General features: G+C 59.1%; 1 protein-coding gene across 2 annotated transcripts in view; it reads right to left on the bottom strand.

The window, feature by feature from the left end:
• Window positions 1-235: 235 nt before the first annotated feature.
• The window catches only part of HIVEP3 (HIVEP zinc finger 3), a 60516-nt gene continuing 44868 nt past the window's right edge, over window positions 236-15883 (bottom strand). The window contains exons 3-6 of one of the 2 annotated variants that reach the window (XM_021683767.1): window positions 14171-14346; window positions 7882-7968; window positions 2514-3427; window positions 236-1579 (exon numbers count right to left, since the gene is read on the bottom strand). In XM_021683767.1, coding sequence (XP_021539442.1) covers window positions 770-1579; window positions 2514-3427; window positions 7882-7968; window positions 14171-14346 — 1987 coding nt within the window. In that variant the 3' untranslated portion in view covers window positions 236-769. Of the gene's footprint in view, window positions 1583-2513; window positions 3428-7881; window positions 7969-14170; window positions 14347-15883 lie in introns of both variants that reach the window. The other variant, XM_021683768.1, reaches the window with a different exon arrangement.

Raw genomic sequence — 15883 nt, forward strand, 5'->3', positions numbered from 1 at the left:
TGCCAGGATGGGTCCACAACTCAGGCCACCTGGGCATCAGGGAGCCCTGGGGGAAACCAGCAAGCTCCTACCTCCTATCTGCTCCTCTTATTTGTGTTGAAATCCTAAGAAAGGTAATATTTTCTTTTCCTTCGGAAAAAGAAAACTGGGGTTTTCTGGGCCTACCTGTGGAGGCTGAGTGGGGTCCCCCTGCCTGTGGCCCCCTGCCATGGGCCACTGGCCTTTCTGCTGGCAGAGAGCGTGGCCACTAGCTGGGGTGGAATGGGATGGAATGAAGCAGCAATAAATAGGAACCATAAACATCTGTACATAGGAGTGCTTGCTTTTACATTTAATTATATATTTTTTAAAGTTTCTTGCTTTTTTTTTCTCCTTCAGTGCATCCCCCTTTCCCTCAGCAAGTGGCTACCTCTTGCCAGCCTTGGGGGGGGTGGCTGCAGACCACAGTGGCCCAGGCTGAGGCCCCACCTACACCCTTTCTCAAAAAAGCACAAAATATTCACAGCCTCAAACTCCTCATGTTTTTTTTTTTTTTTTTTATGTGTGCGTGTGTTTTGTTTGTTTCTTTTCAAGCAACAAAAGGTATAGAAAAAGGCACAGGTAACTGCATACGTGGGAAGATAGAACAGTTGGGGGCTGAGCAGAAGCTGCTTGGACAGATGGACAGATGGGAGAGGGAGCCCATGAGAGCGAGATGATTCGAGGAAGCTGGCTGGAAACGTCTGTTGCTGAACACCGGAAGCCAGATGCTGAAGCAGGCGGAGAGAGGCTAAGTGCTTGGGGGGCCCCTGTCCTTGGGCTGGTGTGGAAGTGCCCCAGGCCCCCCACTTCCTGAGGGCTCGGGGGAGCCCTGACTGGTCCTGGGTTCCCCAGAGAGGTTCCTCCTCCGGGCTGGGAAGCGAGCGGAGGTCTCTGCCAGGCAGCCTACGGAACTGCTGCGGTCCAGGGGCGAGGCGGTGGAGGCCACGGGGTTGGCCAACGTGTGTGGTGACTCCAAGCGGGGGCTCCAGGACTCTGGCCTGTGGCCTTGGGGTAGCCGGGGCGAGGCCTCGTGCGGGGTGCAGGGGCTGTGGGTGGGCACGGGCTCTGCGGGCACCTCAGCCACTCGGGGCTCCCAGTCAGGAGGTCTGCCCAGGCCCCCACTCGTCCTCTCCCTCTCCTTGGGGTAGTCCCTGCCCTCCAGCTCCGATGAGAGTGTGAATTTGGATACCTTAGCCACAGGGGACACGGAGGCTGATGAGCTCTCAGTGGGACTCCAGCGGCCTCGCTCCTGGGCCTCCCGGGCCCCTGTCAGGTCACTGCCACCTCCTGAGAAGCCACTGACCCAGGCGGCGGTGGGCCCCGGCAGCAGGGTGGGGTGGGCCCCCGGCCGGGCCTGCACCATCTGGATCCCGCCAATGGGAATCAGGGGGCACGGGGCACGGCTCAAGTGCTGAGAGTGCAGAGGGAGGTGGCTGAAGATGTTCTCCTCTGTCCGGGCTGGGGTGTGGCCGTGGAAGTCATGGGGGGCCGAGAAGGGTCGGGAGGAGGGAGGATGAGCAGGGCCAGGTGAGCAGGTGGGACTCCAGGATGCGGCCTTCTGCTGGGGTCAGAAAATAAGACAGGGTAAGGCAAGGGCTGCGTGCTGGCACGTGGAGACCCCAAGGCCTCAAGATGAGGGGTCAGGGGCTCGTCTGAGACCACACAGGAGTCCTGGCTGAGCTGGGGCGGGAGCTGAGCCCCGACTCCCTGCCTGTGGTGCTTCCCTGTGCTGGTGCACTCTCTGAGGCAGGCTGTCCCCAGCCCTGCGGCGACCATGAGCACACGCGGCCCCCTGGTCTTCGTGCTTCTGGCCAGCGCGCCTGACCCTCTATCTTGGTTCTGCTGCCTCTCCTGTTCCTAGAGTGGTCTTGACCCAACTCTACCCTTGGATGTGAGGTCCCACTCTAGGTTCTTTACCTTCTCCCACCCCATCAGGAATTGTGATGTGGCCCCAAAATTAAAGACCAAGGAAAGATTCGCAGCCCGTGTTCCTCCAGGAGCTTGAGCCTCTGATGGTGTCGATGCTGCTGGTAGGGAAGGGTGGTGTTGGGTTATGACAATATGGCGACAGAGAAGGCACTGGGAGGTAAAGGTAAGTTGACAGTGACGGTGCTGATGGTTGGGCAGGGATGGCGTTGGTTGTGGTGTCTCTGAGGCTGCTGGTGACAGGGCTGTTGGAGATGTGGGGTTGGGGGGCTGGGAGGGGAATGGCACCAGCATTTTTCCGCCTGCATCCAAGGCCAGCCACAGCGCCCACGCTCTGCTGCTTCTGAGGCCACCCTGGCCGGCTTCGGGGGCCCCGGTGTGGTGCCTGCCCCAGGAGGCGCCCCACAAACCTCTGCTATGTTGTTAGCAATCACCAAGCTGGCAGGGCTGTGTAGCTATGGGTCTGATGCCTCAGGGAGGGGTGCAGGAGTGCACTGAGCCCCCCTCCCCACCCCCCCACCCCGATCAGGGACGAGCAGCACAGCTGCTCAGGGGCAGGAACTCACCCACGTGGAGGCGCAGGTCTCGGGGCTTCTGCCAAGAAGCTTGTGAGGTAGAGGCGCGGGCGGGTGGAGAGCCCGCGGGGCCAGCCCCGAGCCCGGGCTGCGTTCGCCTGCTGAGGGGCTGCCCGGCCCAGCCCAGGCCCACTTCCCTGGCAGCGCTGACCGTGGTGGTGAGTCGGCCTGGCCCGGGGACCGTCTCCTGGTGGGTGAGTGTCTGGGGGGGCCCGGGTCTGGGGCCCCCTTGCGTTCGGGGGGCGGATGCGCTCGAGAGGGCAGTTCTCTTCCCAGGGGGCGGGGGGTGAGAGGAGATAGCTCGAGTCGTGGAGACCCACAAGGAAGAGGGCCCGGCTGGGGGCCAGGCGGGCTGGGGGCGGAGGCCTGTGGCTCTCGGGCCGGTGAGTGTCGCTGGGGAGACAAGTCGCTTTTGCTTAGTGAGTGTTTGTGGGTCAGTTGTGGGCGGCTGCCTGCTTCTTTGCTTGGGGACCACGGCCTCCTTGGGGACACAGCCTTGGAGCTCAGGGCTGAGCCTGTGTCCTTCTCCACAGGGCCCGAAGGGGCCGGTCCCAGCCGGGGGAGGCACAGGGCGCTTTGGCTGGACATGGAGCAGCTGCCGGCTGCCAAGCGCTCGGCTTCCAACCCCGAGCTGCCCCGCGTGGCCTGGCTACCCGAGGTGGCATCTGGGGGCTGAGGGCCCGGACCGGGGGAGGAGTCTGCCGGCAGCAGGGCCGGCGGGCCAGGCAGGGGTGCCTCTGAGGCCGGTCCCGATGGTTCGTCCTGGCTCTCCTCTTCATCCTCATCCTCATCTTCGTCCAGGTCCGAGTCCGAGTCCGAGTCCTCCAGGTCTGAAAACTGGTGCTCCGCCACGGCCTCTGAGCCCTCTCGCCCTTCTGAGTCCTGGAACGGGTCATCACTGGTTCCTGAGGGGTGGACAAAGGAGACCCCGGCATCACAGCCGGCCCCACACGCTGCCCTCTGTGCCCGTGTCCTTGTTTGCAAGCCGGGCCTGACAGTTGTGGTCATGGCTCGAGCTTGTGGAGAGGATGGGGGCCACCACAGGTATGGGAACACTTCGTCAAGAATCCCAGTGAACAACAGTTACCTTGTAATCTACCCTGTGCCAGGTTCCTTCTAAGACCTTCACGTGTGTTAATTCATCTAGTTCTCAAATGATCTCGGGAGGTTGGCATTGTTCTTATCTTCATGTTACAGATGAGGGAACCAAGGTAAGCAAGATTAAGTAGCTTGCTCAAGTAAGATAAGTCCCAGGGCTGGGACTGAACCCTAGCAAAGGAGACAACCCTTTTTGTTAGTTTGTCTCTTCACTAGGATGTCAGTGCTGGCTCCCCGCTGAGCCCGTGAAGTCACCTTGCTGTGCTGTCATCTCCCCGTTTGTCAAATGAATGTGACCGTCTCACCTCCCTCACCGGGTTGGCCAGGAGGAGTAAACACACACCTGGCACAGAGAAATGGCTCAAATAATTACGGCCCCACAATACGCTCATGAAGAAATCTATCATCCTGGGACCCAGCAGCCAGGCTGGCCAGCCCAGGAGCTCCAGCCGTGCTCAGTCTAAACACACATCTGCCACCATGGCCAGGCTGCTGCTGGCTGGCGCAGTAGCGTCGGGCAGGGGGCAGGTCCTGGCCTCTGGGGGGGACGAGGGGAGGTGGTGGCTAAGCTGGCCTCAGACGGCAGAGCAGGGTCCCATCCCCGCTGCTCTTGTCCAAAGGACCTGTTGCACTTGCAGAATTCCTGCCGCCCCCAGCCAGGAGGGAATGGAGCTCTGGAATACCTCCTGGTCTGGCTGCTGGTGGGGCAGCCCCAACCAGCCGGGTCACTTCGAACATGACACCAGTCTAGTGTGGGCATCTCTGAGATGCGCAGCAGTCAGGACTCGGGGGAGAGCTCTGCTAACATCTGGCCCACCTGTCAGGCTCCTGAGGGTTTGGGTCCTACTGGCCCCTCTCCGGGCGCATCGCCAGCCCCACTGCTTCACTTGGACACAGCACACCCATTCCACCACCGACCAAGAGAGCTGGACACACAAGCTCGCTCGGACCATGGCTGCAGCCGGGCTTCCAAACTCCACCATGCCCAGCGGCCCTGGGGCTGGAAAGCCTAGCGTTCGTGCTTCCGAATAGCTCAGCATGCAGCGGTAAGATGCCTGAAGTGGATGATGGTGGGTCAAAAACCATGGGGTGAAACGGGTTGGCAGGTGAAGGGCGGGCCAAGGGACCAAGGGCAGGTCTCCTGACAGCCGGGAGCAGAGGGGAAGGAAGGAGGGATGTGGATGGGGGGAGGAGGGTATGCAAAACACATAGTTGCAGTGCCTCATGCCCTGCCTCAGACCTATTTCAGACCCAGCAGTTAGCCTAGCCTCACCCCTCATTTACATATGGGGAAATCCAGGCCCAGAGGGGGCAAGGGCTTCCTCCCCAAGATCAGCCAAGGGATAGTGGCTGAGTCAGGACTAAGGTTTACAACCCTTGCATTATTACATTGCCAGTATGAAAATGATGTTTATGCACCGAGAAGCAGGAAATGGTCTGGGTTTGGATCCCAGCTTTACCCTTCCTTGCTGTGTGATGTTGTATAATTGACTTTATGTTCAGTTTCCTCATCTATAAAATGGGGGTAAGAGCAGTAAAAATCGCCTCATGAAGCTGGTGGGAGGATAATGAGGGTCTGACACATAGTAAGTACGCAATAAAACTTAGCAGGCATCTCAAGTACCCCCATACCCCAAGCAGATGATCAGCGTTGCAAGCATCTCACGGTTGATGGTCAGAGGAGTAATTTTACTAGTGAGGGAGAGTCAAGACCAGTATCCCCTTGATATCCAGCAGGGAGGGCTCCTAAACAGCCTCTTCACCGATGAGGACGTGGAGGCCCAGAGTGGCCTGCCCTAGGCACCCAAGGCAGGAATGATGGAAGCCAAGGGTCCCCTGTGACCTGGGCTCCTGCAGGGCTGTATAGGATGCCTTTGCCTGGGGGGCCCATCCCCAGCGCCCCCCATGGCGCTGCCAGTCCACTGCTGGGATCACCCGCAAGGCGCCATCCACAAAGCCCAGCCAGCTCCAGGCCTGGGACCAAGGAGGAGATGCAGAATGAAGCCTGCGAGGACGCCGAGGGGGTCTGGCCACACGGTGGCGCTGGTGCCCAACCTCCTCACTGTCAGGGGTGCGGCTGCGGTGGGGACCTGGCCACAGGGAGGCGGTGGTTTCCAGGCTGTGCTCCCCAGCGCCACTTGGTGTCTAGCAGACAGGATCCTCCCCGAACCTTCCTCATCATCATGGGAAGTGGCAACTCCGTCCTTCCACTTTCTTAAGCCATAAACCTCGGACTTATCCTTGGCTCCTTTTTTCTCATGCCACCACCAGTCCCCCTTCGTGGTAGCAAAACCTGTCCGTTCCACTTGCAGAATGTTTCCAGAACCCTACCACTTCTCCCCACCTCCACCCAGTCCAAGCCAACGTGTGCTCGGCCTGACAACTGCCTCCAGCCGCACCCCTTCTCGACCGTCCTCTGCACACAGAGTCACTGAAAGTTGGGGGACATTACTCCGCTGCACTGCCAAGCCAGTCCCTTGACCTTCATGGCCTTGTTCTCTGAGTTCATCTCCCCCCACTTGGGTCCTCGGGAGCTCTGGACCTTCTGTTCCCTCTGCAGGGAGAGCCTTTCCCCAGACCCCCACCCCCACCCCTGCCAGCTTCCTCACCCCTCCCTTCACGTTCTCTGCTCACACCTACCAGAGTGAACCCTCCCCACATCTCCCAGCCCCTCACTCACATTTTTTCTTCCTACTCATTGACCCTGCCCTATTCCGCATTTGTTCACTGCCCTGCTCCCTTCGAGAATGTAAGCTTCCAGAATAAAACATAGTTCTATTCACTGTGGGATCTCCAGCAGCTTGAACAGAGCCTGGGACAGGGCAGGTGCTCAGTAAATATTTCTAGAACAAATGCACTGATTTTATCCTCAAACAAGGTGGGTATGGTTATCCTTTTTTGCCTCATTGGGAAAATGAGATTGGGAGAGGGGCAGGGACCAGCCCTGGGTCCCTCAGGGGACCCTCAGTGAGGTGCAAGTTGCAACCTCTTGACTCTCACCCAGGGTGGGCTCTGCACTCGGGCTCTGGCTCCCCTAGGTCCAGCCCACCAGGCACTGGGGTGGTGTGCAGCCAGCATTTTGTGTGACCTTGAGCAGCCGCCTTTACCTGTCTGAGCTTTACTTTTCTCAACCTAAAATGGGGCAACACAAGTTTCTACCGCTAGTTATGAGGACTCAGTGAGACAACAGGTGTAAATGGCCTAACGTGCATTCTGGTAAGCATGGTAACCCCACATTCTCATTTTGGTGGCAACAGCCCCATGTTCACTGTGTTCAGTTCAGTAGAGGTGATTTATTCCTCCTAAAAGGAAACGTGCTTTAACTCTTTTGTAAGACTGTATATAGATCTTGAAATCAGAAAAACAAAGACACATGCACACACATACACACACATACACACACCCCCCTTTGTCACACTCTAAATCCTGATTCTGATTTTAGGGAATCTGGCCAAAGGGTTGCTGGGTACAGGAGGAATGCCCCTGGCCTCCCTGACCTCCCTTTGCCCGGGGTGGGGAGGGGGAGACACTGTCCACCTGCCACAGTCCGTCTGGCCTCCTCCCCGGAAGCTGTGGCTGACCAGGGCCTTTGACTCCCCCTCTCCTCTGCTGGGCTTTTGCAGAAGTAGGCTCTAATGTGCCTCTTGCTGATGGAGGACTTTGGCCATGGTGCGGTGCTGGGGATGTGGGATGAGATGGGGAGGTGGCAAGGGGCTGTCAGGTCTGGCTTTGGCTCTCTTGAAAGCTTCCCAAGTTCGAAAAGACCCAGGTGTCAGGCTCAGGCCCAGAGTATGGAGGTGTGGGTGCGGGTGTGGGAGTGTGTAAGAGTATGTACGTTACGGCATCACCGGGAGGATTTATGAATAATTCACAGCACGTGTCTACAACGCTCCTGCCACAGAGTGGGTGCTCAGGCAATGTTAACTACGATTACTCATGTGCTAGTTTATTCAACACACATTCACTGAGCACCTGCAAGGTGTCAGGCATGCCACCTCCTTGGTAGATGGTAGCACACACTCACTAGGACGGCACAGCAGGGACTGTGTTTGGAGGGGCAGAGGTGACCCCCCTGTGAATTTAACCTTTTTCTCCCAGTAGGTGGGAAAACTGTAGGGGAGGGCCTGGAAGAGGGAGAGAGAGCAGGGAGAGGACAGAAGGGAAGGGAGGGCATGGGGACAGGTGGAGGGGCAGGCAGAGGAAGAGGGGGAGGTGGCGAGGGGGGGAAGAGGCAGGGAGGAGGGAGTTGGCAGTTGGTTACCTTCTTCGGCTTCCTGCTCCTCCAGCACCCCTGTCTCTTGGCACTTTTTGCTGTGGGCCTTCGACTTCATGTGCTTAGTCAGATTCCCTGGAAAGAAATGAGAAGGGACTCAGGCTCGGCCGCGGGGCAGGGGGCCAGCGTGGGCCCGGGGCTCGCAGACACAGTGCCTGGCGGGCAGGCTGTGGCTTCGAAGACCTGTCAGGGCCCCTTGGGCTGCAGGGGCTGGAAGGGGCCAGGGGGGCCGGGGGGGTGCCGGGACATCCTTGCACCCAGGTGCTCAGCCTGGGAGGAGCCCCACAGCCACCATTCAGGACAGTACCCAGGAGCTGGGGGAGGGCGGGGAGGGGACTGGGAGAGGGCTGGGAGAGGGCAGAGGGTGTAATGAGGAAGCGAGATGCTGGTTAAAAAACAAACAAAAAAGAAATTAAAAAGACAACTCATGTGTAATAGGTTTTTCCGCTTTGGGTTTAACTCTGGGCCCAGCAGCTAGTGACCCCCATTGAGCAGGATTTTTGGCCTTCTCAGATGCTGGGATTCCCAGAGGGACCGTTAACCGATGAGCTGGGTGGGTACTGAGGATGCCCTTCCGACTGAGGCTACACATAGTGGCAACCCACAGGGTATAGGAAGAGGAACCAGGACAAAGTTACTGTTAGAAACGGAGAAAGAGCAGAAGGTGTAGGGAAGTCTGCTGGACAGGGACCTGTGAGCCACAAAGCTGGGGCCCAAGCCCTACCTTCCTTAGAGAAGTCCTGTCCTGGGCCTCCGTTTCCCCCAGGTCACTGTGCTGTGTAGACACAGGCAGGGAGGGCTGGGCAAAGGCTCTGCTCACTCCATCCCTGACTCTGCCCTAACCGGTCCGTCCAGCCCCACAGCTGATGAGCAGGGGCGGCAGTTCTGCCATAAACCTCTGCGGGCAGGAGCACCCTGGGAAGGAGAGGCAGAGCACCCCAGATGCCTCAGGATGTTCCTTTGGGCTCAGCAGCCACCTCCAAATTTTGATGGTCTCACTGTGGCCTGCAGATTGCTACATTTGCACATGATGGTTCATATGATAATCCTAAGTGCCCCGAGTCAGGTGCCCTGTCTCACTGAGCTTATTAGTTGGCAAGTTTGACTAGATGGATGGAAGAGAGAAGAATGGACACTTCAACGATGCACGGAGAGACTGGTGGGTGGGTGGATGGATGGATGATGGATGGACGGACGGGCAGATGGGTAAGTGGATAAGAGGAAAAATGGAGTGAAGGAAGAACAGGAAGAATATGGACAGATGGACAGGGCACTGGATGGAGAGACAGATGCGGAATAGATGGTTAGATGAAAAAAATAAATAGGAGGATAGCTGGAAAATGGGCTCATAAACAGGTGGGGAGCTGGAGAACTGGAGAGGAGGAGAGAGGCAGGGGTGAATGGGAGAGTGGCGGGTTGGGCTGCACGGGTGAGGGGCTACATGCAGGAGGGGCAGACGGGAAGATAAAGGACTGGGCAGGTGGATGGAAGGATGGATTGGTGGGAGGACAGATGTGAGAACAGGAGGAACAGACAGGACGAGCGAAGAAGTGGAAAGATCTATGGATAGGAAGACAAACTAGGAGATGGGAGAAATGGCTAGTTGGGAGGGTAGATGGATGGGTGGGTGGGTAGAACAGGAGAGGGTCCACGGGTGAACCAAAGGGTGCTTCGTAATCATTCTGAGAATTTTAAGGAATTTGTAGGGTTTTGCTGAGAAGGTGATGGAAACCTTAACCTGGGATTCCCTGAGGTACGTAGGTCAAGGGCAGCAGGGATGGAAGGGGACTTGTTTCTTTCCTTTCTTCCCTTTACTCCTAGTCTGTGACTGTACCCTTCCCCACTCAGATTTTCCTTCTATAACCAGACAAAAACCTGGATCTTTTACTCCTGGCCAAAGGGAAAGCAGAGTCAGAATTTCCAGAAGCTTTCTGGGGCCAGAGGGTCCCCAAGGGTCCCTACCTAACACTGGGGGCCTCTGCCCTGTCATGAGCAAGTAAAGCTTGAGTAGGACGTCAAGGGCTGGTGAAGGCAGCTGGGGTCTTCCATGGGCCAGAGATATCAGCGGTCTCCTGAGGTCCTGGGACTGGCGCACTGTCCCCAGACCACAGAGGATTGTTCACACTGCTCGTTCTGGCTAGGACATCATTTGCTATACATGTTCCGTCAGGAAGGTTTAGGTCTCTTTTCAACAGTCAGGTGCTGAGCACACAATGGATGCACAATCACCACATATGGGCAATGCTCTCCTCATCAGAGAAGCAAAGTGTTGGAAGGAACCTCACAGACCATGGAACCCAAGCGCCACCAGGCCCAGGGTCGGGGGAGGGTGGTTTCTTGCTTCTGCTCTAACTCTGGGCCCCGTGATGCCGTTAGACACGATCATTGTCTCAGCTGCTGGGATGCCGCGGGAGGGCTCCTGTTGACCAGCGGAGTAAACCCACCAGCCCAGGCCCCCCGATCGTACAGAGCCCCGTCTAGAACCAGGTTTTGGGGCTCCAGGGGTCTTGCTTGCTGCACACTGGCAGAATCGACCAGGGCTGGCTGAGGAGCTTGCTGGCCCCGGGTTTGAGTTTGGGCTCTGCTGCTTGCTAGCTGTGTGCTCTTGGGCAAGTTTCTTAACCTTCTGAGCTCCCGTTGCCGCAACTCTGAAGTCATACCTACCTCTCGGGGGTGCTGGGAGGAGCTGATGGGCTAGTGCGGGGAGAGGGGCAGCACAGTGTGCCTGGCACACAGCAGACGCTTGCCTGGTGGAGCCCCCTGCCCTCCCGAGCCGGGAACCCACCCCTGCCCGCATGACCACCACCCTGTACTGGGCGCCAGAGACTCTGCCAGGCGCCGTGCTGGCTGTGGACAGAGAGGCGAATGGCTTCACCCTCCGGTCTGGGCTCAGGGGCTTCCAGGAGAAGGTGCCGGTGGCCCCTGGAGGCTGCAGGGAGGAGTCGGGGAGTCTGAGGGGACTCTGCTGGGACAGGCCGTGTGGTGTGGGTGACAGGAGACGACCTGGCTGAGCAGCCCCGAGTGTTTCCCGGTGCCCTCCCCGACCTCCCCTCCCTTGGCTTCTTCTGTGAACTCAGGGAGGTGAACCCCGTGGCAGCAGGTGCCTTTTTTCGGCTCGGACATCACTTCTCTGTCAAGGGGCAGAGCCTCGGCTTGCCAGGCACAGCCCACAGCTTCTCACAGTCGTCCCCACCCCCGCCAAAGGCCCCCCAGTCCTGGAATGAAGGAGGAAAGTCAAGCGGATGGAAAATGATGAGTGTCTGGAAGAGGCGGGACCTCTGCCGATGGCATCAGCCAATGACTCTGCCTCCTTCTGCTCGGACCCACCGCCCTCCTTCTGCCCCCGCAGCTGTCACCTTTGTCCCCTGCGGCGACCGGTGCGAGGGCCTGTATGCAGCACAGCCACCCCGCTGGCGTCCGGGAACCATCTGAGAAGAGGAAAGGGGACCCCCCCCAACCTCCACAGGGACATCCTGGCCGCCTTTCCCATGTGCCCCCCCGCCCCGCCCCGAGACACCTCAGCTCGCGCCCAGGGGCCCGAGCTGCCGCCGCGATGTCTGACACGGACACGGAGACACAGACAGGCAGACAGAGACGGACAGGAAGGGCTCCCTGGGCCTGGGCGCAGCCAGGTGGTGGTGCGGGAGGGGCCTCCGGAGCACCAGGCCCAGCCGGAGCCCAGGGGTGAGAGGGGAGGGAGGGTGTGCAGCCTGAAGGAAGCCGAGAGCCTGGGAGGAGGCGCCGCAGGTTCCCGAGCCATGGCTGAAGGCGCATCGCTCCAGGAGGCCAAATGGGCCCTGGAGGAACAGGAGCCTCAGCCTCCTGCACCTTCCCTCACTCCCCACGTGCAGGGACAGCCACGAGCAAGCTTCCTCTGCCGCAGCTGGCCACCCCAGCCCTGACCGGCCCCTCTCGGCAGTCACGGTTTGAGAGTCCACCATTTCAGATTCGCTTACTGCTTTGGCTCTGAAGGTGTTGTCTTCTAGAAGCCTCTATGAGCACTTGAAGAGAGCTCAGAACACTCCCTGATCACTGGCTGAGAACAGAGCCTCCCGGGCCTGGCCCGTGGGGCAGTGTGGGCGAGCCTGCACACCCGGGATGCCACGGGCCAGGGCATGCGGGGGGTCTGCAGCCCCTCTGCTCAGGTTATGCCCTCTGGCCCTTCCGGGGCTCTGTGCCGGCTCAGAGGGACCCAGGAAGGGACTGCGGATAGGCTTGGCAGGGCCTCCAATGGAAAGAGCTCTGGAAAAGAGGTGTTCCTGCCAGGGACCAAGCCTTTTCTCTCCACAAAGGCAGGGGGAAACTGAACAGGGACCCCTCTTTGGAGAGACTGCTCTGGCTGGGAACTTAGTCAGACGGGTTTTTCTAGTCTCACATGGCAGGGGGAAGGCTCCCCAAGATGGTTCTGTGGGTGCTCTGGATGGCCCTGGGCTGGGAGGTACTCTCAGTACTGGGCTCCTCACGCCGAGAGCGGAACAGGGTGGTCCCCTGGACACAGCCTGGAAACAGGGACAGCCGTTGCGACCCACTCTGGAGGCCACCTGATCAGTCACCTGATTTTGCCATTCCTTCCAGAGAAGGGATCTGCTCACCGAGAGGAAGGTGATGGGGGTGATGCCCTGAGGTAGGGGTCCTAGGTTCTTGTTACAGCTCTAGCGTTAACAGTCACTTGGTTGGGGGGGACCCGCTTTCTTCACCTTCAAGGGTGTTTTGGACAAGAGGCTTTTTACTCTGTTACTTAAATTATCAGTCAACTATTCCCATCTCTCTTCTTCCATAAAGTTCCACTGGCCGCCTAAGGCCAGAGGGAGTGGGACTGTAGGGGACACAGCGGGGACAGAGCCCACATCCAGGGCCAAGGCATGCTGGGTTGCGCTGCCTTGGACCTGGCAGGGCTCTGGGGCTGGATGCACCCATGACGTGGGGGGCCGGGCTCCAGGACTATCTGTCCTCTCTGGGGACCCTTTGAAACATTGTTTATGAGACGCCAAGAGAGCAGAAGATCAGAGAAAGAAAGTGGGAGGGAGGGCGCCTCCACACCACCCGAAACCTAGGTGGGAAAGGTTGAGGTCCACTGAGAAGGATGGCCAGAGGACAGAGGAGGGCACGGGTCGGTGGACGGGGTTAGGAGAGCAGAGACGGAGCTCGGGCAGAGAGGGGCCGTGAGCCAGGGGATGTGGTAAGCTGCCCCGGACCTGGTCCAGAGAGCGCGGAGGGGGCCAGCAAGAGGAAGAGGAAGGGAGGAAGGCTGGCGAACTCTGCAGGGCTTGGCCTGACCTCTCTGGCTAGAAGCAGCTTGACCAACAGAAGAAAGATCAACAAGTGGCACAGCTGAATCAGCTCTCAGGTTCTGTCCGCGGAAATGCCATGTGGCTCCAGCGGGGGCCGGCATGGAGGCCCCCCACGTGCTCAAAGTGGGGAGGCAGGACCCTCATGCCCAAACCCTGACCCAAGAATCTGCAAAGCACAAGAGGCTGAAGCCATCAGGGGGGTCGAGAGCCCCAAGTCTTCCTGGGCTTCACCTCTGTCCCTCCGCTCAGCTACCAGGAAGCGATGTGCAAGCAGCCCTGTCTTCCCTGCCTAGCCTTCGGGAACAGTCAACGCAGTGCGCGGGGAGGACTCGGCCTCACTTGTTCACACGAGGGTCCGGGCAGCTGCAGCGGGACCCTTCTTCCTTTCTCAGATGACTGCCAGAGCCTGTGCTGAGCCTGCCTCGAGGCGTGGCCGGGGCGGGCAGGCCAGGGCTGCCAGCCGGGCGGGGGGCGGGCGGGCCTGTGCTGAGAGCTGCAGAGGAGCTGGGCGGGTGGGCAGGAACATGGTCTGAGTGGTGAGGCGGGTGGAGGAAGGGGTGAGCTCTGCCATGAGAAGTGACCATGCGAGTGTGCTAAGTGGCTCGGAGTGGAATGGAGTCGCAAGAGTGGTGGTGACAAGTGTGGATGCTGGAGCTCACCAGCTCAGTGGATCAAGGGCTAAGGAGACATGCAGCAGGACAGGGTGAGGAGGGAAAATGAAAACCAGGAACCGTGTGCAAGAGCGCCACCAGGCGGCGGTGGGCGGGAGCACACAGGCGGAGGAGCTGTGTGGGATCCAAGAGGACAGGCTGGGACAGCCAGGGGGTGCCACGGCCCAGTCTGGAGCCGGCTGCTCTGCCACTGGGGAGCCCAGGCAGTGTTGGGGGTGGGCAGAGCTGTCCGGGCCTCTGAGCTCTGTGCTAGGGCTCCTGGAGGGGAGCTCCCTACAGTGGGCCGGGGCAGTGCTCCAGCTGACTGTCTCTTACCTTTGGTTTTAAAAGCAAAGTGACAGTGCTTGCACACATAGGGCCGGACGTCAGTGTGGGTGCGGATGTGTTTCTTCAGCATGCTGGGCTTCTTGCAGCGAATTCCACACTCCTCACAAACATATTTCCCTCGGCCGCGGCCTCGCACATATACATACTCTTCGTTTGATTTGTACCTATGAGCAACAGGCGTCATGGTAAAGGAAAAAAAAAAAGGAGGAGAAGAGGCTGGTTCCCACCTCAGAAGATGCACACGCTTCCTAGCCGCCTCCAGCCCTTCGTGGATATTGGGCGAGGAGGACTCGAACCAGAGAGAACCGCGTGGGGGCAGTGCGGTGGGGGGGTGCGGGTAGTCGCCCTGGGGATCCACCACGGACCCCTTGCACCTGCCCTGCCCTCGGCCAAGTACGGCTGCCCCCTCTCTTCCCTCCGGAGGCAGCAGACCCTGTGCTTCCTGCCGGGAAGTGAAGCCACAGGTTCACGGAGGGTCTCCGCTCCAGAGCCAGCCTTGGCCCCAGCCTCTGCCCGCAAAGGACAGCCCCTCTGGGCCCGCAGAGTCACAACGTGAGGGACAGAAGGTAACAACCACACTCTAGCGGCTTCAGTGGCTCCCACCTGCCGAGCGCTCCGTCCGTGCCGGGCACTTTACACAAACTAAATCACCATCATGAGCACGATATGGACCTAGGATCTGAACCTGCCTGCTCCAAAGCCTGTCCACCTCCCAGGAGTGCTAAAACCGTCTGCTTGGAAGCCACCTGGACACCGGTGTGAGGGGAGGTGGGAGGGACCGCCACCACTTCCCTGTTCTCAGAGTCAGAAACCAGGAGCCCTGCGTGCTCTCCCGACCACATCTCCAGATGAGTGGTAAAGCTCTCAGGACCCAGATTCCAGCTACCTTGCCCCCAGGAATCCCCTGGGGTCATTACATTAGGGCCCAAAGCTTTCCTAGGGCAGTTCCTGGGGCAGCCAGCCCACCTGCCAGGCCTCGGGGCCACCAGCGCTCTTGGACCTGGACCAGAATGCTCTTATTTCCACCTAGAAGGAAGCCCACGAGGCTCACACAATACGATCCTCATCAAAATGCCTTGTTAGCCTCTGATGCTATAGGGGTGCACGTCTCCTGAGTAGGGCAGGAAAGGCTCTGATGGGGCCAGGGGGTGCTTCCTGGTGTGATTCCAGGAGAAGAGCCTTCTGATGCCTGAGGCTGGGGGGTCTGATGGCATGGGTGCCTTGGGCGAGGTGCGGCCTCTCGGCCAGCTGAGCATGACCCCAGCACCCAGCACGAGGCCTGCCTGTGCCCCACACTCATGCTACACAACAGGTCCCTGCCCAGGGACCTTGGCACTCAAACTCGGGGCAGGTGCAGGGCGCAGGGAGGTGGCTGGGAGAAGGTGAGGCAGTCTGGACAGCAGCTGGGACTCAGTCCTACTCTGCAGGGGCCATGAGCTTATGGCTGAGAGGATGTCACAGGATGACCTGGAAGAGGGGACTCTACGGGAGGGAGCCAGCAGGTGGCACATCACACACACACACTCACATACACCCATACTCATACACTCACACACACACTCACATACACCCATGCTCATACACTCACACACACTCACATACACCCATACTCATACACCCACCCACACACACTCATGTACACCCATACTCATACACTCACACACACACTCACCTACACCCATACTCATACACTCACTCACA

This window comes from Neomonachus schauinslandi, chromosome 4 (genome assembly GCF_002201575.2).
Source record: "Neomonachus schauinslandi chromosome 4, ASM220157v2, whole genome shotgun sequence".
NCBI lineage: Eukaryota > Metazoa > Chordata > Mammalia > Carnivora > Phocidae > Neomonachus > Neomonachus schauinslandi.